Source organism: Brachyistius frenatus, unplaced genomic scaffold (genome assembly GCF_029030835.1).
Source record: "Brachyistius frenatus isolate BFR_SWC_R1_liver_20210118 unplaced genomic scaffold, ASM2903083v1 Contig_44, whole genome shotgun sequence".
NCBI lineage: Eukaryota > Metazoa > Chordata > Actinopteri > Embiotocidae > Brachyistius > Brachyistius frenatus.
In genome coordinates this window covers 2,416,380-2,439,346 of record NW_027210643.1, presented here as the reverse complement: position 1 = coordinate 2,439,346, position 22,967 = coordinate 2,416,380, and the positions used below count along the sequence as shown (strand labels likewise).

Here is a 22,967-nt window from a genome sequence, read left to right as displayed (position 1 = left end):
GATATCCTGAGTACCATCCCACCAGCAGACGAAATGACTGCAGCAACATCCACTTTAATATTTACATACGATGTGAAATAACATCTATTCTAAAATGAGCACTTTTGGAGTGGCAGGTGGTTTGAGTGAAGGGGTACTGGTGCTCATCTTACAGGGCAGTGGGCACAAGCACCTACTCGTCCAAAACAGAGGACTATCTCAAGTTCCTGCAGCCTATCAGGTGCCCATCTCTTCAGCTGCCGATGGCCATTAAGGCTGCGTTCAACAACGGTACCAACTTTTGAAAGCTGTGGTGCTGCTTGTATCCATCTGTTTGCTTTTACCAATACTGGTGGCTCCGCTGACGGTACATAGAAATCTGTTTAGAAGTTACATGCTGATCAGACATAGGTCACACACTCCTATGAAATATGAAAAGAACTAATAATAATAAAAAATAAAAAAAATCTTTTGCTCCATGACCAACCTTTTCAAAAGGTTTTTGTCATGTGTACAGAGCAACATTCAGCCACCCTGCTACCAGAGCAGAAACACAACTCACCTCCTGCTACATAAAGTAAGAAGAAAGAAAGCCAGGAGACATAACAAACACTCTCATTCGGCCGTGAACAAAGTCAACACAACAGTACAAGAGCTTTCTCAGGAACACCCTTGTGGCAAGTTGTTTACGCGTGATCAACAGACATGGAAAACACACAGCAGGAGTTGTTGTTTTTTTGGACCCTTTCTGTCCCGTGCCTGAGCAAACAGCGTCGACACTACACAGGTGTTAAGCAACTTTTTCCAGCTGTCACTCAAACCCAGATCCAAGCAAAGCGAATTTCCCAAGTTGTTGCCGCGGCAGCTCAAAGTGCGACGGTGGAGCGCCGCTGTGCCGAGGTCCCCGTCTCAGGGAGTGTACAACCGTATGAGAGAGCATGTGACCGAGTGGGAGGATAAAACATGCCTCTATGCTTCTCGCTCACGCTCTCTTTGCTCCTTCTCGAACCATCAAAGGCCGTTCGGCGCGGTGGCAGACAAAAAGGAGGTGAAACTGAACGAGTAAGCTGGGAGTTGAAAGTTCCGTCTGCTGGGTTGAAGTGAAAGAAATGCCACTATTTTCTCAGCAGCGCTGCCGTGGAATCCATGCGTCTGCCACTGCTAATTTAAACGTGCGACTGCACGCTTTGCGTCTCTTTCAGAATGCGAGTAAATCTGCGTCTGTGTGTCTTTGGTTGCAGTGTGTTTGTTTCACCTCCCACTGTGAGAATGGAAAGAATTTGGAGACAAGCAGAAGGCGGAGATGATAAGTCTATCGGAAGGTGGAAAGGATACGGGGAGGGATGTTTTCATTGAGATTACCACGGCGGCCTACTCTCTTCATTAAACAGTTAAGGAAGCAAGACAGAGAATAAAACAGCAGATGTTCCAGGCTGGATTCAAACACAAGAGAACTTTGCACTGCACTTAATGTACATGATGTGCAGAGACTTTAACCAGCTGAGTCCAAAAGACACAAAGACATGAATCGAGGGAGGACAAAGAGACGGGAAAATAAAACAACATCTTTCAAACTCATTTGAAGGTCAAATCGTAGGTCCTAAACTTATATAAAGTAATGTATATAAACTTAACGGTTTACTGATAGTCTTTTTTGATATTAAGAAAACAGTTTCACTAGTTCATAATCTTCTTAGTAACTGATTATAATATTTTAGTAGACAAAACCCAAACTCCGTTAGATTAGAAAAATACTGTGTGGAATTAAATGAACTAAATGTTCAGTGTCCTTGCTGCTTGTTCCAACACATTCAGAATCATTACTGCATTTGTCGTTAGTTTTAGCTTTGTTGTAAACGCTTGTTATATATATATATATATATATATATATATATATATATATATATTTTTTTTTTTTTTTTTAAAGCTCATTATTTCAGTTTTGTATTTCTCTGTGATGCAGCACAGTGTCTACAACGTTACTTATCACAATCTGTGTCAGCCTTGACACTTAAACCATTTTCTGTTGCTCCAAAACATTTATATTTCAATAATTAAATGAATATAATAAACATGCAACAACTAGTCGACTATTCACTTGGATCAACAGCTTTTCGTCAACTAGAGGAATATTTAGCTGGTGGCAGCTCTACTTACAACGTTTTGCTTCAGTGCCTCCAAAGAGGAAGAAGTAAGGAGGGTATTATGAGGTAACCGAAACCTAATACACCTTTTAACTGTTAATGATTCCCCTCATTAGGCCAATCATTAGTAAGTTTGACTTCTTTTCAAGATGACGGATTACAGATGAGGCAAGGTGTTGGCTCGCATCTCTGACTGCGGCAGTGGGTTACAGACTGAGAAATCTATAAGAGCAGATAGGAGCGGGCCGGGTTCATTAACCTGGAGCAGCAGATGAAAACTAGCTTGGAGCATGTAGGTGGGGGGAGCGAGTGTGTACCAAGTCTTAGTGGATGAGGCTGGAGATTCTTCCAGCAGGCAACATGTGAAAAATATTTGTGTTTGTCAGCGGGTTGTGGAGAAGCTTTACTGAGTGGGTATGTGTGGTTATATAGTACTCTGGAGTATGTGTGTTGTAAATATTTATGCTTATGAATACTGGTGTTGGATGAAGACTAGTGAGAGTGGATCATTGACCGAATCAATCTTCAGACAGCCAAACAGAAACTCTCTTATTTCTGACGCATTATGAGAGGAACAAGTTCATTGGATAAGACCGTAATGCTTTGAACAGTTAAAGGAAAAAGAAGAGGACGGCTCGAAACAAGATGGATGGATCCAATCACATAATCATGAATAAACCATTTAGAAGCTTGAACACCCAAACAGAAGACAGGTTGTTCTGGAGGAGCTCTATCCATGGTCACCAGGAATCAAAATCCTCTTTACAGCCCATAATATGTGTGTAGAATATATTCTCTACGTATGTACAACACAAAATAAAACAACGTTTGAGATGGTTTGTTTTTTTTCTCTGATTAAGAAGACGCTAATATGAACAGAAGGGTTAAGAGACAGACTGAGATGTAACAAAAGGCGTTTTGGCACCAAACAGTTCTAAGGACTTTCTTGAGAGGACCTACCCCCCAGAACTAAATATTTGTTCGACCAATCACTGCACAGTTATGTCACCGCAGTTCCTATGTAGTTCCAGTTCCTATTATAACAGCTAAAAAAATGACCAAAAAACAATAATAACTCCCTCCCACTGCTCTTACAACTGTGAAATAGTTCCTGCTGTCCAAAAACGCCGATATATTTCCATTGGACCTTTTGTCTCATCGAGCACATTTATCCCAAATAATCCAAACAAACAGCAAAACAAGATTCATCACAACACAGCACAGTTATTTCAATATATCAGGTCAAATGTACAGTAAACTACAGCTGTAAGCAAATAAACCAGAACTTGTCTATTCAGTATGAGATAATCTCATCAATCTGATTTCTTATATCCATCATCAGCAATGTCATTAGTATCCTATTAGTTTCCCTGCTCTTGCTAAGCCTCCTATATACTGTAGGGACCTGGTTGTAAAAAAGGAATCATATCAACGACAGGAGCTGTCCAGCATGTACTGACAGAGAGCCAAAAGGTAACAAGGGACCAATTAAGAAAATTGTGTATGAATTAAACTAAAGACACATTTTTTTTCTTAGGAGTCTGTGGACCAGCAGAGTTTAATGATGAGTTAATAATAGATCGGGATATAGCAACAAGGAGTGTAGATACGCCAACATTGAGCATCTCCCCCCTGAGAGCCCCCCTGCTGTAGTGAAGAAGAAATTTCCCCTCGGGGATTAATAAAGTGTATAAAAAAAATAAATAAATAAATAAAAAAAAAAGTAACAAGCCAGTGTTATATCAGTCGTATGTGTTTGTAAGCTAATTTTGGGCCTTTCCTGTTAGTTGCTAAATGTGGCTGTAAAAAACCCAAACAAAACATAAACAGAAGGAAATTAAATAGAGGGAGTTTTTCCTTCCCTGTGTTGGAGGTTTTTCTCCCTTAAAGAGGAGTTCTTCCCTCCTAGCTTATGTGGGAATCTTTGTGTTTCTCTGTATAATATTGTAAAGTTCTGCTGTAAGGACTTTAATGTGTTAAGTGCCATGAAATAACCTGTGTTGTGATTTGGCGCTATATAAATACAATTGAATTGAATTACCTGTAGTTTCTCTTCGCCATTCCTCGCCAGGCTGCAGCAGGCCGCGTCCAGTTCTTCCCCCATCGAGGTGAGGACCGACTCTTGCTCTGCCTCCATCTGCAGCATCTTCTGCTCCAACTTAACAAGTTCTGACTCAGAGGCACGTCTCCGCTCGCTTGACCCGACCTGTGAACAGCGTCAGACAGCCGATTGGAGCACAGTTTGCCAATTCGCTTTTCAGTATGTTTATCAATTCTGTTTGACTCACAAGAAACTGATTAAAGTACATTTTCCGTAGATGAATGCAGTAAAGCAGCACTTTTCCTGCTTATTACAAGATTAAATTCAATAATTGTTGTGGGTTCCCTGAATAATAAACCCTTACAAACATCTTTGGGGATCAGAGCCACTCAGTTTCCTCTCAGACAAACAGATCTAGTTATGTTTCCTCTCCTGGCCGATACTGTCAATAGTTTCAGGGTCTCTACCAGGACACGGCCAATCGATGAGTCCGAAGACAGGAACCAAGTGAACAGTGCTGCCCAGGGACCATGGATCATTATCCTGTCCCTGAGATAATGAACGACCCATGTTACATTAATAAAAGGCCCTTTTTCTGCATTCAATCGATTTCAAATCAATACACGGTTCCCGTGAAAAAGCCCCATACAACTTATCAGGGGCCTGTCAGAGCGGTGAATTGGGGTTCAATACTTCATCAGCTGTTGTAAAACACCTGAGGACAGATTGATAAAGAGCCTTTAAAAAATAGTGCTGATTTGGCACTACTAAACCTTTGGGACTTTTGTTGGGTTTGTATGGTCACATGATCTCAACAGTAATCAGGTTTTAAGGCAAAGAAGGAAGGAAAGGCAGCGAAGTCCCTGTAGGTTTTTGTTCATTCCAATTGCAGACACAACATTTCCAGCAGTGGCAGATGCTCTTCTAATTGGAATATCTGAGTGTGATAAGAGTAAGCAGGCTTTCAGCCCCAGACGAGAGATGCACTGGCTGATTGTCCACATACAGCCAAATGTCTTGTGATTTCTTCATGTGCTAGATTCGGCCATGATAAAACATATTGTTAAATTGTGAATAGACCTGTCACAAATATTACATAATCACCTGATTGCATTTAGTTGAGCTGACCACAGTCATTTTGGAAAATCATTCCAATTATCTACATAAAAACAGCTCGGTGAAACTAAAAGAAATGTCATATTTCCACCACAGTTTCAACGACGTTTTCCCCCATTTGAGGTTTGACTGGCCCTCTTTTAATGATGTCATCTCAATAGCCCCCTTTGTTAAGCTGCAGTTGAATGACACATAATCATACTACATTGATAATTTTGATTATAGGTGCCTTTTTGGGTCTAACAGGCAAACAGAGATGTAATTCATATTTATCTGTTCAGATATTCAATGCCAATAAATGGCCCATCTTCTTCTTCATAAGGTGTATTATTAAACTATAATTAGGCTTATACTATAACAATGGCATAAAATGAACAGAAAAACACATTTTACTCGTTAATCACAATTATCTTTACGACTGTTAATCATTAGCTAAAATGTCATGATCGTGGCAAAATCTGCAGTCTGTGAAGAGCATGCTGCTGTTTAAGGAGGAAGTACAATGTCTACTGATGTCACTCATGTCAGATTTATTATATTAAATACTTTTCTTTGCTTTTAGTCCTTAATCGCAATCAGCTCAAATATTAAAAAAAAATTTGAGACAACATTTATTATAAGTACTGTCACATATTATTCATCATTATGCTTGAAAGACATGGCAAAAGAGTCGAGGCTTACTTTGTCCTCCAGTTCCTGTTTGAGTTGCTGGTATTTTCTGTGGAGGAGGGCATGTGCCTCATTTTCTGTGCTCAGCTGAGCTGCCAGCTTGTCACACTCATCCCTCATCTTGTCCAACTTGATGTGCAGCGCCCCACACAGCTCCTTGTTTGACGCTGCATCTGCCTAGTAGAGTTTATATGTTTAAGGCAATGATACACAGGTAATTTCAGAATGGTGGTTTTCTACTTGCAAGAATACCAAAGGGAAAACAGGTGGCAGTCTGCAATTCTTGTGATTTTCGAAGCTTTAAACCCAATTGGGAATTATTTATTAATAAAGATATATTTTTGGATTTAAGTGCAGTTTTGCGGCTCATATACAGCATGTTAGATTTACCAGTGGACCCTAATCATCTGGCAAAGATCTTAACAGCGGTCTGACAGCTACAGGCTCAATTCACAATAAGGTCTGACGTGACATTCTGTGCTGTACCAACAAGAGAACATCATGTAATGGGTCAAGAGAATTGGTAAATGACATTTCCAAGACACTGAAACCATGTTCTCAGTCTTTAAAGCCGGTCCCTTAATGTCAGAGTCTGGCTCAGCTGCAGACATTAGCTCTCTATCTACAATAATAACATTATCACACACAGCTCAAGATAAAGTGGAATGAAAAAGGATGACTGAGTACTGGAAGTGACAGGAGTGACACAAACAAAGAAAAAATTGAAAAAAAAAACCCAGAAGAGCTGGAAGTGAAAATGCAAAAATTAGAACTGCAGGGAGGCAGAAAGAGAGGGATTAAGACAGAGAGACGACGGCGAGAGGGAAGATAGAGTGGAGGAGAAATCAAGACTGAGAGGACAAGGACAAGGAAATACGAATATTTTAAGCTTTTTCTGACAGTCGACTGTATCACAATTGCAATATGGGCTTTCAGCTATGCTATGTGGATATTGGGTGGGCTTCTTAGGGACATCTGCAGCACCCGTAGGCTAGCATTCAAAAACATCCCAGCAAACGCCCTTGTCCTTACTGCACTTGGAAATGACACCATTACAATGAGTTATGTCAGATATTAATGCCATTCAGCGCAGCTAATGGGCTAAACTCAACCATATCAGGGAGGACCATGCCCCTTAAGAAACAATGTACCCAGGAGGGCTCGTCATTGGAGATATTGAATGTGGGAGAGGGCTGGGTGCTGAGGGAGTAAGTCAAGTGGAGTCCCCTATCTGCAGCACTGCCTTGATGAGACTTCTGAGGTCTGATATCTGGGTTTTTAAATATTCACGCTTGGAGCTTTGGATTGGCCGTGAAGATCCACAGGGCACCACACACCATTAAGAGCTCAGCTATCCTCGGTTCACCCGCACTCAGAGGACAGAGCCCCCGCCAATGAAGGAAATTACTCCAAATGAGAATTTCGTCTGTGTCTCGCTGGGTCGGAAATATGCCAGATGTTTAGTGGCTGTGGCATGTTACCCGGCGCCGAGTTTGAAGTGTGTGCCAATGATATTCTAAATGTCAATTAGAGTGTGGTACTCTGTGATCCATGCCTAGGTGTGAAGAAAAAAATAAATCTCTATGACTGGCTTATCACCTTGAAACGTCAGAAAAGATTGGACAAATTAAGAGTGTGTCACATCTGATCCAGAGATCAGCAGTACTTTTGAGAGGGGCCTTTAGGAACATTTGCAGAATTTTTTTAAACATTAAGAGTTAGATGAAAAGATTCACACCACTAAATATGGAGTTACAGTCAGCAGTCAATTCACTTAGAATTGAATAAGAGGGGAAATGGCTCATTTGGTTCTGTTTTTTTGATAAAGCCAGGTCAACTATTCTTTAGTCTTCATGCTAAGCTACCCAGCTGCTGGTTCTATTCATACAAATACTGTACAGACATCTTTATAAAAGGGCCTACCTCAACCTCCCTCAGATGTGCCTGCATTTCATCTCGCTCCTGACGGCAGCGTTTGATCATCTCCTGCGCTTCTCGATCCTTCTTGAACCGGCCGTCCTCCATCGTGGTCTTCATGTTGTCCAATTCCTTCTGATGCACTTCTCTCTCGAGCTGCAGCTGACTGCTCACGGCTGCCCGCTCCTCCTGCAGCGCTGTCAGCTTGGCCTGAAGCTCTTTGGTGGCCTTCTGGAGCCCCTTCCTGGAGCTCTCCTCTTCAGCCGACCGCTGGGCGAGCTGGGCGTGGGCTGCGGTCGTGTGTTTCAGGGCGGCCTGGAGCTCGGCCAGCGTGTCCTGGTCCCTCTGACAACGACGGGTCTGGGTCTCAGCTCGTTCTTCCAGCCTCTGGTTCTCTTCTCTGAGTTTTGCTTGGATGGCGGCCTGATGCAGAGTTTCCTCCTCCAGGGCAGCTGAGGCCTCCCTCATCTAGGATTAAGAGCTCTGTTAGGATCTCATCAAAGCTCTCTAATGACTTTAAGGTGTTTTCTTACCTATATTATTCACTTTAAAATTAAAATGCAATGAGAAAGAAAAATTTAAATGTATCTGTTAACTGAATTTGACTCGCAGGTATGGTGGTGAATTCAAATTTAGGGAACAATAAAGATGACTGGATGCACATTGTTCAATAAAAACCTATGGTCCAATGAGTTATAGTAAAAACACAGACGCAAGCTTTGTGTCCCCGGTGGTTTGGTTTTCTAGGTTGTCCCAATACCTCCTGGATTTCCTGCTGCAGTGACAACTGCCGCTGGTGAGCCTCCGACAGCTCCATGTCCTTGCGGTGGAGCTCTTCCTCGCGCTGGGCCAAACGGCCGAGGATTTCAGCGAGCTCCCTGTGAGCTGCCTCAGTCTGCTGGCTCAGCGCCTTCAGCTGGGCCTGAGAGCTTTCCTTTTCCCTGGCTGCCTGGAGGGAGGGAGGGAGAAGAGGGAGGGAGGGAGAGGAGAAAGAGAAATGAAGAATGAAAATTGAAGAAAAGGAGGAAGATGGTGTACCAAGAGGAGCTCTGACAATAATGATGAGAGCCAGAGAAAGAGTGACAGAGGGAGAGAAACATATGCACTACCAGCTCTTGCACTGATAGGAAAATGCTAGCACTCAGCTTCCTGATAAGGGACAATGGTCAGGTCTGTTCAAGGCAGATTGCTTCTAATACTCTGGCTTTGACTGGAATTTGCAAAGACTTTGCTGCAGCTCAGAACTTAATCATTTAATTGAGCACTTGATTCTCTCCCCTAATTCATTAAGAGGGCAGAAATGATTTTGTAATTAATTCACGTCACGTTGAGTATGCCAGGTGGGAGTCGGTCCGTCTGTCTGTGAGGCACCACGGTGCTGACTGGGAGTTTGGAGGAAACTCGATCAGTTCAAACGCACTGGGAATCACTGAGAGGTGACTTTTAAACTAACAACCGCAGTTATTGCTGAACACAACCACAGTAACGCAAAGAAAAGGGGCTTCTGTTTGGTCAAGTTATTTCAAAATGCATTAAATCTGACGTTGACGCAAAGCTCTCGATGCTACAAAGACAAAACAAATAATGAATTAACATCAACAGAAAAAAGCATCAATACGTATGAAACTGCTTTGCTTTGTTTGGGTTAAACAGCGTTTATAAGAAGATCCAGAACACATCTCATGCCATGTGTTTTAATAGGTGTTAACTAGTTTCATGTAAATACCATTTTCATTTCCTTCTTTCCTTTAGAGCTGAGAACAGTTTCCTTCTCTTCATCAAAAGAGGACTGCATGTGACATATAATACAGACTACTTTTGATATGTATATCTCCCTTTACCAATAACTACACTTAATGGGTAAAGAAAATGTAGCTTTTGCTGATATTTCAGTTGATTTTTACTTTGATGGGTCATGTAAAGAATTGGACCAGGAATCTTGTACACATATGATAACAGGAGTACTATTAATATTTCAGCTTTCCCCAGTGACAAAAGACTAGTGATCTATTTCTTATGGAAGGTTGAGATCTAAACTCGGATGCCTTATTTCATGTAAATTGAAAATAATCCCTAAAGGAGCAATTGTAGGCAGTAAATCCAGAGATGAAGCATACATTGACAACTCACCAACAACCATCCAAAAATACCACTTCAGATGGACATAAGATACACAGGATAGAGTGAAAACACTCAGAAGAGTATATAACACTGGCCGGTTCATAGGTGGACAAGCAGGTCCACGGAACAAAGTCAACAGCTTTAAAAACATCGATATACGATACGATCTCCTCATTTCCTCGTAGTATTGTGGTGTGATGTGTCCATCGTGTCCACGCTGCTCTCCAGCATCACTGCAGCCAACTGTAGTAACCTACTTTCCTTCCACCCTCCACTGATGTATTCTGATCTCACTCAGTTGCAGGACTACAGAGAGACGAGGTTTGTTTTCTCCTCGCAGCCTGCGGCGTTACTACTGAAGTTGAGAAATGCATTTCAGTGCAGACATTATTGATTATTTCACTATTTAGATCAAGACTGTCAAACCCATACAAGTTATGGAAGTTATAGAGAAGTCAGAGTCTGTTGCTGAGACCTGAGGCTCGGTTGTAGCTAACAGTGCTGCCAGCTGGCTGGCTGCTAAGTCACTCTGGAGCAGCAGCTGAAGCCAAAACATGTGAAACGTGAAGTGAGAGATAACGGTTTACACCACAACAGTTGAGTCCACGACAACGACACTCGTTACTGAAAGTGCAATAAAACCTTAAAATGCCAATAAGAACTTTTTACAAACCACCTGCTCAAAAAGCACAAACTGCCGTGTCCACATCCACAGCGCGCTGCTGAGGCCAACAAAAGCTGTCGGTCTGTAGTTTAACTGTTTAGATTAGCATTTCAAAATTCATCAAAATATTTCAAACTTAGCTGCCAGCTGATTTCTATGCTCTTCATACTTTCTAAACATCACTCAGGGCTTTGATGTCAGAAATCTAATATTTATTTGAGATGTTATTGGGTTTTAATATTTGCTTTTTGTAAACATTACTGTTGTTGGTCAAGAAGCAGTATTTACTAGGACGTAAAATATAAATACATTTGAATCATCTTCTGACTTTGAATCACTTCAAAGTCAAATTGCTTGATTCATCGGTGAACATATCTGTTTCACTTCTCTACTTGCTAATTTGTACTGCGAAAAACTAGAACCCGTGTTGTTTTTGATTATAATTTAAAGCAGTTAAAGTAGTTAAAAATGTATCTGAAAATGTTGTTGGGGGAGAACCTCTAAACCCTCCTGGCTGTTGTGAGGCCCCATCTGGTGTCAAAAACTAGTTGTCAAGTCGTTTTACGCGAGTCCACTGCCTGTGTGCGCAAACACGGGTGCTGGTGTCGACAGCACCCGAGAGGAAACACCGAAAGTGACAAGTATTCACGCTGCAGTTGCCCATTGAAGCCAACTGATACCGTGTCAATACGCTGCAGCGAGATTTACCACAGCGTGAAAAACCTCAGCTGGATTGTGTGCAATTGAGAGCTTTCACTTTGTTCAATTGTAAGCAGAAACATCAACAAGAGCCAACAGAAACAGAAAGTGGGCAGCTGAGTACTAAGTAGCTGTGAGTGGTATCTTAACTGCAGGGGACACAGAGACAGTGCTGGTTTACTTCAAGTCAGTAACAGTCACAGCTTTGCTTACCTGTTACCAATGCTCCAAGCTATTATATTGTATAATGCTACTGTTTGGACAATAAACATTGTGTTCATACATTTTTAATGCAGGATGCTTGTGGGCTTCATCTCTGCACGGCTGATAGATAAAGCATACTGTTACGGTTTCTTTGTCAATATGAAAGAATAAACCTAAAGTACTGTAGACTGAACTTCCAAATCAGATGCAAAATGTTGCTTTGTTGCTTCAAACAAGCTCTGCGCAGTAAAAAAGTTACGGCACTGAAAAAAAGAACAGTCGAAATCAAATCAGTAGAGGCTGAAATATTTTGGTTCTTGGTTCCTAATATGGGTCAAACTGCCAAAACACACATCTTTTTAAATGTAGCTTCACAATTTCACCTTTTCTACGAGCAATAACCAGAGATAAGGCAGAACAGGGCAGTTCAGATCAATCCACTCGAGTCAATGACTTGTCAAAATGGGATTTTTTTTTTTCCAATGTTGAAAGCCAACATGAAACAGATCAACAGTTACTTAGCCGCAGCTGCCGCTGTGGGCTGTGGTGTCAAGCATTGTGTAATGAATGTATCTGCTTCAACCGACCTGCGAGGCCTTGTCGGTATGAAACTGAACCTGCGCTCTCGCCTCCTCCAGCTCCTTCGTCAGTCTCCTGCACTTTGCCCTCCACTGGCGCACGGCCTCTTGAGCCCTGGTCTTCAGGTCCTCTCTGCTCCTCACGCTCTCCTGCAGTATTGCCTCCGTCTCTCTCCTCTCTGCCTGCCCTCGGCTCTGAAAGGATGATTGAATTTATGAATAAAGTGGATATTCATTCTTTATAACGTGAAACCATGTTTTTTTTTTTTTTTTTTTATCCACAGGGCGTCTTGTAGAATAGAATATTTCACCAGCCTGGCGCTGAAGAATCTTATTACTGCCACATTACGTTTTAAATACTTAACATTATCATTTTATAAACTTGAGGCCCAGAGTGAGGAACTAAAAACAGCATGTTTCTAATTTAAACTTCCATTATGAAAAGCACTCCTTGATTAGAGCCCTTGATTCAAATTACCTCTCCACTTATAAATTAGTGTAACGCAGTTAATTCAATATCAGAATACCTGTATGTCCCTCAGCTGTTCCAGCATTCGGAGCTGCTGCTGCTCCCGCCCCGCCAGGTCTGACGATAATTCCTTGTTTATAGAGAAATGAAAGGTCACAGTGTGTGTTTGAGGGACTACTATTGCTGGTGGGAGGGGGAAAAAAACAAACCAAAATGCAGGAGAAAGGGAGACAGAAGTGTGAAGTAATGGGTTCAGGCTGACAAGGAAAAAGAAAAAAAGTAGTAGGGAGGCAAAGAAGAATAAAAAAAAAAGTGGGATCGATTTAGAGAAAAGATAAAGAATAAAGGGCAGGTACAGCGAGCAAAGAAGGGAACAAAAGACAAGAACAGAAAGGGCAAAGAAAGTTGAGGCTGTTTGTAATGGTATCATCTACAAAGCTGGTCTGCAAGGGAGTCTGAAAGGAGAGTTACTCTAGATTGACTTCATTACCAAGAAAATCACTGAAGTTACAAGTTTTATTGAAGCCTAGGGTAAGGGTAATTAAGGTTACACTGCCACCGATTAGGTATTTATACTGAATAAGACTGTCAGTTAGCAGTAATTAGTCATCCACTGATTAGTCATAGACCTATTAGACTGTATATAAATTCAGTCACTGAAAAATTGAATCTTCTACCCTATTCTCCTCATTATGCTTCATTTTTGCTCATTTACCACTAAAATGAAACATTTCCAGCGTCTATTTTGATCTGGGTATAAAAACCATAAGAGACGCCTCAGGTGATACATGCAAACACCCCCTTCATCTCTCAACACCTACTCTGCAATAGGAGAAGTGTGGGCGTTTAAACACATTTTCAGAGAAAGAAACATCAGAGATTAGAGGAATGTGCCAGTGCTTGAAGTGCAGCTATTTCTACTAACATTTTATTGATAACAACCACAGTCTTGAATATTCCTGCTTAGTAAATGAATGTATGGTTTTTTTTTTCCTAGATTTTTTTTTTCTTCTTTATGTCTTGTTACGGTGATAGAAGTGACACGCACAAGTTTGAGCAGGATAAATGACTGCTGGGTGACTTCTGATCTCCTAGTCCAACTGACACGTCATCTGACGATTTTAAGAGGATCAAGTGGCACGGAGTTGGCGGAGGATACGACCGTGGATGAGACGCAGCCGACAAACTGAAATAACCCGCTCGGGGTGAAGACGCCTGGCCTGGGCAAAGTCGAGAACGTGCTTGTGTAGCACTCCAGCTGAGAGACCTTCAATGCGTCACGTTTATTCTTGAAAGTATACTGCAAAGCGAGCCAAGTGAACGACTGAGGGAAAATATGCAACGCCTTCTCTGACCCACTGCAGTTACGAGCTCTTGTCGCTTTATGAATAGCAATTGTAACCCAATTTCTCTGATACGCACCTTCACCTGTAGGCTGAGCTGGAGCGTCTCCTTCTCCTTACGGTCCAGAGCCCTCTTCAGTTCTTCAACCTCACCCAGGACTGAGGCCTTACGCAGCTCAGCTCGCAGCTCTGCCACTTCTTTTTCCAGGTCTGAACGATCTACACACACACACACACACACACACACACACACACACACACACGCACACACACGCACACACACACACACACACAGAGAGACATAATTTAATTGTTGTTGGAAATTATTACTGCAGGTCGACACAAGAAAGGTCACGAAAAGGTGGAATAGATGTAAACAAAACAAGAAACATATTGAAGCAGATTTCAATTTCAACTATTTTCTCACCTTACTCTGCTGCAACTGTTTTGCAGGGGAAGCTCTAAACTTCGTGAGTAAGTATTCCAAGATTTGATCAACACCAGCACCTGAGTTTCACACAAGCGCAGCCAGGTGGGTTTTCTTTGACATTCGCAGGGTTGTGCTCTGAGTTCGTCCCACAGGATCAGACTGTCAACATCCAGTTCTGACGCACAACGTTTGGTGAAAACGACCTGAACTGCAGCGCCACGGCCCTTTGGTTCTCCAACGTGACACCACAGTCGTAGCTCCCCTCCTCCTTTAAAAGGTGTTACTACATTTGTTGTGCGCTCACTGCTCGAGTTTTAGGTCAATGTTCAAATCACAAATGCGCAAGTACAAAAATGTGTGTAACTCACTTTGAATACTTACTCACGAAGGCCGTAGCTTCCCTCTTGCTCCGTGCAGTCTCTGAACTTTTATACCTGTCCTTTTATTTTAAAGGCTCATATACGCGTTTCACTCTGTCAATCAGCGTTTGGGGCGGACCAAGATTTAACAGAAGTGAAACGAATATAAATAAAGTGATGAAAGCTGTGTAATATCACAAAACAAAGACATTGATATACAAACAAAGTATTCTTAGCTGATTTAATAATATAATCATAAACTAATCAACAATCTTTCATCCAATCTATGTAAAATTCAGATTTAAACAAATAATCTAAATCAGCCCAAGATTCTTGTTCTATATTCAACTGCGACAGAACTTGAGACACTTTTGTAAGAATCTGCCATTTTCAAGCTTTCACTGCCTCTTAAGGCACTTTGGTGGCCTAAAATCAATAGTTACAAAAAACAGAGAAGCACAGAAAGGTTGGAGTGTCAATAATTTTCTAATATACTCTTATTTTTTTTTGTTTGTGCTGTCGTCCAAATCAATTCTCTGTCCTCTCAACACTTGAGTTGTCTTTTCACCACCTTTACTTTCACTGACCCTGCATCAGGCCTCTCCTTTTCCATTGCTCTACATTCACCCTCCCTGTCCATGTCACACTCTGACAAGTATTTCGATCCAGCAGTTGGTACTGTCAGGAGATTTCCTTCAGGAAGGAATTAATCCATAGAAATAGGACATAATAACATCTAGTTCTATGGTTACAGACGTGGAAATCTTTTCAAAAACTGTCTTTTAATCTGTTCCCGCTTCCTCCCTTTCCCCTGACACTTCAGTACCTGTCCCTTGCAGTCCACCTCGTCCCCCCTCTCTGTCAGTGTGGTTACCGTGTGGCAGAGCAGTGGGCTGCGACGCCTCCAGCAACACCCTGTGCAGCCCCGTCTTCTCCGTCCTCGTCCTCGTCAGCTCACCACGCATGTCCTCCACCTTGGGAACCATCAGACACAGAAAAAGACATCTGACTATCTGACAGTGGGCAAAAACAACACTGAGGTTTCCTTAAGAGTCTCCTCACAGCTGACTGTTTTGTCCCATGAGGGTTACCGTACGGTTGCATACACAATCGGGTGCAGAACACACAAACAAACCTGCTGAACGAGGGACTCCCTGCTATCCTCTGACTGTTCCAGTAATCTTCTGGCTCTCTCCAGCTCCTGCTCCATCTGCGGAGAGCACAACAATAACAACGTCAGGGCAATGCATAATGAACAGGTGTTTTGGAAGATGGAGATGAGGCAGTAGGAGCCCGGTGCGATGTCTGTGACTAATCTGGGTTTGAGAGTTCAGAATGAGCCTCTCATACAGCACGATACTATGAGGGATGCAGCAGCTATGACTTACAAGAACTTTCATCTTTGAATGAAAGTAATTTGCATTGCGGTACAACTATGAAAGTGTAGGAAAATAGCTTTATTCAATTTGCAGCTACAAAGTGGAGAATTCAGTAAATTGATGAAGGAAAAATAAAGCAGGAACTTTTATTGGGCAAACATTTATAGTGTTTAGTTCATTAAAAAAAGGCTCACACCTTTTTCAATGAAAAAAAACAACATCCCTTTAATACCAAATTCATTCACCTTGGACTTCTCCCTCTCTGCTTTCAGTAGCCTGGCTGTAGCCTCCTGGGCTTGAACTTGGCGTCTCCCTAAAGTCTACAAAACACAAACAAAATCACGTTCAGGCCACAGCTTAGTATTACCATGAGTACTGTAAGAATGCAACATGAGAGGTGCTGTTGCATCAAAGTCCTCCCCCCTCTCTCTCTTCCTTCCTTCCCCATCTTGTCTTCTTGGAAGTAGATACTGGCATCACGGTGGATTTGTACAAGACTTTAGATCCCACTCAATCCCACTCATTCTGAGCAGGCCGTGGTGATGAATTACCGGCTGCTAGCAATAACATCAACCCAAGTGACTCATCTATTTGATTCACTTCACAGCGGGCCCATCGGTGGGGAATAGATGTGCCCTCCACTCTCCCTCCTCTCCTGCTCTAGTAGTAAGAGATTATTTTCCTTTTCATTTCCTCATGCTTGTTTATTTACCCTTAATTTTTTGGACAAATGCATTTTTTCCCTTTGCCTCGGGCCCTGCTGGTGTCCCATTAGGGCGCTATGGACAAAAGGGATGCAAATGAATCTGTAGCCGCTATCATTTCACAGCGTGGTTAAAACTCTCGCTCCCGACAGTTATCAGAACAGCTCCACAGTGCCCCTCTGTGGTGGACTAATAAACTGCAGCAGGCATGATAGAAAAGAAAAAAAGAAACACTCAAAGCAAGAAATAACCATGAAATCAATGGTTCACTTATTAAAAACATTAACTAACATTATGCTGATGATGGATGATATGGATTTGTGGGGTTAAATGGAAAGTAGAAATATAAGTGAGCAATAATAGAAGATAATGTGCATTTTCGCTATGAGTCTACATCACTACGGCGCACATAATGACAGAGATCTCTCAGCTATTAATGCTTTTAGACAAATCATGCCCATAAAATCCCCCGATTGGAATGAAATATAGGAAAGTAGTAATTGCTTGATTAGCAACCATTTGCACTATATCAAAGTAGTTGCCAAGGTGGGCTTTATAGTCTGTTAAAGGAGGATTATATGAAATAGTGGGACCACTTAAGAAACAAGAAAGGACAGCAGTGCTTTAGAGAAAAGAGATTTAAAATACAGTGTCCTAGCAGGTTTTTTGTCCAATTTTCTGTGATTGTATTCATGAGCTATTGATGGACAACACTTGTCACTGAATTCATAAATGCTAATACGTCACTGTTTCAAATTGTACAGGAGATAACTAAACACACCATTAATAGTTACTGTTTTTTCTTTGTTTTTTTACTTCCTTTTCATAAAGGTGAAGAATAATTACTCGACAGCAATCACAAAATGTTTCAGCTGTCATTTTGTGAGGCCATTATTCATCCATTTTAATCTTTCAGAGATTACACCCAGAAAAGCTTGTGATTTCTTGGGAAATTGAGCATTAACACGCTAAGAAAATGCCAACTGCCTCCACTGCTGCTCGAGACGAACCGACCGACACTTTGTGCTGCTGCAAGTCTGACATAATGGGGAGAGAAAGTGCTGCTGGCGTGCTCTTATCAGCAAAATTTCTCTATATGCGGAAACAAATCACATTTGACAGGAAAATACAGTACAAGCAGGTCCAATAGAGCTGTCAATAACAACGACTGCATCATAACAGGAAATATTTTTCTCTCTGAGCATCACAACATTAACTTTGGACAACGTAGTCCAATGTAGTGTCACTGTTTCAATTGATTTGAGAGACGTTGTAACCTCGTGGCACTCATGCCTGAAAGTTGATTACGATCAAGAACAGTTGCAATATATTTGATATATTTTTGATCCTGTCAAACAGTATCTTTGTTTTACATTTGACGTCTGCATGCTATATTTGATGTCTAATGTTGGTTACTTTGTGCTCCTTATTCTTGCTTTCTGTGTGCATGCTTCATTCATCCTTTGCATTAATTCATATGTGCTTGACTGCATCTATGTGTTTGTTAATATGTGTTGTCCCTAATAAATAAATAAGTTGAATATGCTCCATCTTGTCCACATCTCTGCACCGAGTTCATGTGCTTTCATGTCGCCTCGAGATTGTTTCTTTGAAGCTCTTTTTGAATGTAGTCGCGTATGAGAGTGTCAGCGTAGAGATGTGGGATGGAGGGATCACAGGAGATGAGTGGTGGGGAGGAGCGTCACCTCCTGCAGCTCCTCAGACACGGCCACCCGCGGCTCTGGTCGTCCCTCCCTCCCCGCGCCTCTTTGCTCGGCGTGCATCTCTCTCTCCAGCTCCTGCAGGCGCCGCTCCACACGAGACGACACCTGCAGACAGCGAGAGCGAGGACGCCTCAGGTCACGCAAAGACATCAACCGGTGCGGGGACGGCGTCGTGGTGTGATAAATGACGCAACAGGAAATTAAAAGTGCGGGGCGAGAAAAAAATAGCTTCGATAACCGACTGGAAGTATTACGCTCACGATGGAACGACTCCCCGTCTAATCAGGAAGCATCACATCCACCTGTAAAAGACAGTTAATACCTTTATCTTGTCACGTCCACAGACATGACGAGATAAACAATATTAAACTTGTTGGCTGTCATTTGGAGCAGCATATTTGTCACAGTACCGATGGTGCAGTGAGAAACCAAGAGCTTGGAAAATAGAGTGAAATATTTGGTAAAGTTAGAGGCCTGTAAAGTTACATTTAAAAAAGGAAAGCATTTGTCCCCAGCTGTTTCATATTCAGGAAGCTAAACTATTTGCATTTTCCATTCTTTACACAGCAGCTTTCATCCATCAATATTTGTGATGTGATGTCCTTTAATTCAGGACGCCTCCGCTTTTCTTCTCACATTCAGAGCCAGAAAGCACACTTGAAGTGTTGGCAATGAAATATGCGGCCACAACTCACTGAGTCCTGTCTCTGGGAAGCTGTCATGTGCTCTGTGAGGCTCTCCATCGCCCGCCTGGTGTCAATATCAGACCTAACGGGGGAAAAAAATAAAATAAAAATTGAAAAAAAACCAGACAAATCCAGCGGGCTGAAAACATTTACACAGCAGAGTTCTCTGTCGTTGTCAAAAATCCTATTCCAGGACACCGTTGATCAAAACGTGAATGCATAATTTGACGCCACGAGAAAATATTATGCAGCCTCAGATGTTGAAATATGGTGCTGGATCAATACACTCTGGTCAGCAGCACAGGGAAGGAGAGGTTTCTTTAATGACTTCAGAATATCAAATTCTAATTCTAATGGTGACGGAAAGATCTGCCGCCTTTTGACTTTGCCGTTCCGTCTCTTTAAATCTCCCGTTACACTTTTATCACGCTCATCAAGGAGATATCAAAGACATGAAAAAGGCATGCATTTATTTACAAAGCTCAAGCAAGAATTTTGAATGCATAGTGGATATGAAAAGTAGAAGATCAATATTTTACATAATTTTGCAGAGAAGCAGTTAATAGAATCTGTGAGAAGATATTTTCTAAAAGTCCACTTGTACTAAGTGTGGATTACTAAACCAGTGTGTACTAAAGCCTTATCCAAACATCCAAACTCTGCTTCATTTAGTGTTTCATTTTAATAAAATGTAAGAGATGTGTCTCCTACAGCGTCAAATGCTGATTAATCTCATTAGTGCTAAAGTAGGCACAAAAAAAAGAGGAAAAAAGATCCCGTTATAATGAGTGTTCATTTCAAACTTCAGGGCAATTAAGTAAAATGATATAACATTGAAATTTCAGTGTTGAATCTGGCAACTAACAAGGATTCTGGTATAATTTTGCTTTTGAAAATGACTTGTCTTGTAAAATAGAGACAATGGCTGTTAAATTCAAGAGTGTTTAAGTGAGCCACTGTGTTGTGTGTTCTCACTTTGCTCCTGCCATCAGATACCTATTTCTCCTTAGGATTTCTCGATCCAGGTCATGAGACATTCTCTGCTGGTCACAGTGCAGATCCCGCAAGGATTGGTGCAAAGTATGAGTCTGTGGAAGGCAGCCACAAAACCACAGATACTGAATACAAGATATGAGACACAAGCAGAGCTTGTCATCGCTGCACATTTACTGCAACCATCAAGGTAAACATACTATAGCCTGACAGTCTGTAAGAGGAAAAGTAACATGAAGGATTGAATGAAATTGTATGAAGCCCATTTTTGCTCATTAACATTAGCTTACCAAATTTCTTATTCATGTTGCTGACTCAGTGTGCCCTCTTGTGGCAAATCTCTGAAACTGCACACAGTAACAACAAGTGACACAGATTGGTGGCTGGTCTATGTTCCTTACATCGTCTCCTGCCAGACTGGTATCCTTGAAGCGAACACTGGCAGACTGAGACCTCCTTCTCCTTCCTGGGGTGCCTGTGTAGTCCCTCAGAGGCGAAGTAGGGTAGACGCGCTGGCCCTCTGAAATCCCAAATGTACAGCTCTTAGAAGCAATGTGATCTCATTGCAAATGATTCATAACAGAGACAACCAGAAGTGAGTTGACAGCGAAGTCATACATCTATTATATTCCAGACCTGATTCTGACAGAGCTTCCAGGTCACTGGTATGCATGGTGGAGGCCGAGGCACTCCGGGTCCCGTCGGCTCTGCTCAGCCTCTGTGTCTGCAGCTGACTGATTGACACCTCCAGGTTCTCCTTGAGCTGGTGCAGAAAAGCAGAAGTTTTACAGCTGTAGACATCAGCCAGAAAAAAAAGATATGGTAAATAATAGGAACAACAGGTGTCATGAATAAAATCATATCCTCTTAGAAATGACAATAAAAGTAAAATAAAAAGGTGACTTTTTTTATAAAATGTTTTCTTGATTTCAGCTAAAAGCTGAAATAGTTATCAGTAAGGAAGAAAGTGCTGTAACAGTAACAAATCTGACATGAAGACCTGCATCAAACCATCTCAATCTTCAAGGTGTGTAATATCTGAAGTAAATAAATTAAATTACATGACCGGTATCTCACCAGCGCCATGGCCTCAGCCTGATCATCGGTGTGCTCTCTGTACTGACCCAGCATCCTGTCTACTTTGGTCAGGTTTCTGCTGGTGTCCTACCAGAAAGAGACTTTTAGTTAACAAGTGTTGAAATCAACCTATGAATCAAAACAAGTCATGTGTGTGGGGAAGCTAAATGCTTTTTTTTTGCCAGTAGGTCTTGAATCATAGTAGGTAGTGGACTCCACATGGGGCAAAAACACTTCACACAACAGATTCCCTGTTCTCTATTTTCAGGTGGATGAAATCCAAAGAGACGCACCGGTCTGTCTTCCAACGCAGGGCAGAGTACCTGTAATGTGTTCGCCAGGGTGCTGATCTTCTCCGAGATGTCCGCGGGTCGGCCGGCTCCTCCAGTCCCACCGGCTCCTCCACTGTCCCGGCCAGGCCTGCGGTGGGCTTCACGCCCCCGCTGCCTGTATCGCAGTGTGTACGACTCCGACTCACTGGACGTATCCATGTCCAGACCAGTTATGTCCGCGGGAGGTGGGAGACGAAAACAACCAAACCGTCTGACTGTTCAAATAACGACAAGAAGTGATGGTCGCTCGCTTTGTCGGGAACCGCTAACTGTTAACGGTGCTCGGATTAACCGACGAAGTGCGATGGTTGTTCATTTTCGTTGCGTTGTGTAATTTTGACACGGCAAACCGACACGGGAGCCGAGTCATCGTCACTTTTAACGACCCCGCTATCCGAGCCGCGAAACGCGACGATTCAAATGATCTTCTCCCGGTTCAAGCTCCGTCCCGGGGCGTTGCTGTGGGCGATGCTGCTCCTGGATAGCAACAAGTGGCGACTACCGTGGCCGTTAGCTTGCTGGCTAACCAGGGGTTAGCCAACTACTTCAACCTCGTGGTAATACTGTAAAAACTATCAAACGCAAACAGAAGAAATGCATGGCGTCGTTAGAAATACGTTACAACGGGAGACGTTTCTTTTTCGCTCCGTGGGCGATAACTAACGGAAGAACAACCCTCGGCTTCACCGTGCTGTGGCAACTTGAACTAGCCGCGTCTGAGCAGGAAAACAAACCGACCGCAGCGGCCGCAAAGGACGCCGGGAAATGTAGGCGGGCCGCGGTGGAACAGTGTGGAAGCGCGACATCTGTAAACTACATTGTCCAAAGGTATGCTTTTTGCGCCAGTACTGCCGCTCTCCAGTAAGAAAAAAGAAAAGAAAAGAAAAGAAAAGAAAAGAAAAGAAAAGAAAAGAAAAGAAAAGAAAAGAAAAGAAAAGAAAAGAAAAGAAAAGAAAAGAAAAGAAAAGAAAAGAAAAGAAAAGAAAAGAAAAGAAAAGAAAATGCATGTTTACATTCATATGAAAATGAAAAAAGAGACAAGAGAAGCCACAAACTTATTTGGTCTAACTAACAATAACTAAGAATGGACTAACATCACAACAACTATTACTACTAGCATACTAAAAGAAACGAGACAAATAGAAATGAAATAGACAAGTGAAAAAGATATTTTATCTTTATGAAATATAGTGGAAAGAAGATTTGTGTCAAGACTGGTTTGCTTTATTTTACAATAGAAAAAAATGCATGGTTTCAAAGACAATATTTGGAAATACAGCCTTTATATGATAAACGAACCGACATTACCTTAAAAAAAAAATACAAGGGGAAAGGACTA

At 42.0% G+C, this 22,967-nt stretch overlaps 1 protein-coding gene across 1 annotated transcript in view; it reads right to left on the bottom strand.

The window, feature by feature from the left end:
- The window catches only part of LOC138623547 (centrosomal protein of 128 kDa), a 40,099-nt gene extending 17,679 nt beyond the window's left edge, over nt 1-22,420 (bottom strand). The window contains exons 1-17 of the mRNA XM_069703131.1: nt 21,620-22,420; nt 21,297-21,383; nt 20,856-20,982; nt 20,621-20,739; nt 20,202-20,314; nt 19,236-19,308; nt 18,523-18,645; nt 16,358-16,432; nt 15,869-15,943; nt 15,560-15,707; nt 14,024-14,163; nt 12,660-12,731; nt 12,142-12,327; nt 8,627-8,815; nt 7,873-8,334; nt 5,962-6,126; nt 4,165-4,329 (exon numbers count right to left, since the gene is read on the bottom strand). Coding sequence (XP_069559232.1) covers nt 4,165-4,329; nt 5,962-6,126; nt 7,873-8,334; nt 8,627-8,815; nt 12,142-12,327; nt 12,660-12,731; nt 14,024-14,163; nt 15,560-15,707; nt 15,869-15,943; nt 16,358-16,432; nt 18,523-18,645; nt 19,236-19,308; nt 20,202-20,314; nt 20,621-20,739; nt 20,856-20,982; nt 21,297-21,383; nt 21,620-21,787 — 2,487 coding nt within the window. The 5' untranslated portion in view covers nt 21,788-22,420. The remainder of the gene's footprint in view (nt 1-4,164; nt 4,330-5,961; nt 6,127-7,872; nt 8,335-8,626; nt 8,816-12,141; nt 12,328-12,659; nt 12,732-14,023; nt 14,164-15,559; nt 15,708-15,868; nt 15,944-16,357; nt 16,433-18,522; nt 18,646-19,235; nt 19,309-20,201; nt 20,315-20,620; nt 20,740-20,855; nt 20,983-21,296; nt 21,384-21,619) is intronic.
- Nucleotides 22,421-22,967: the final 547 nt, after the last annotated feature.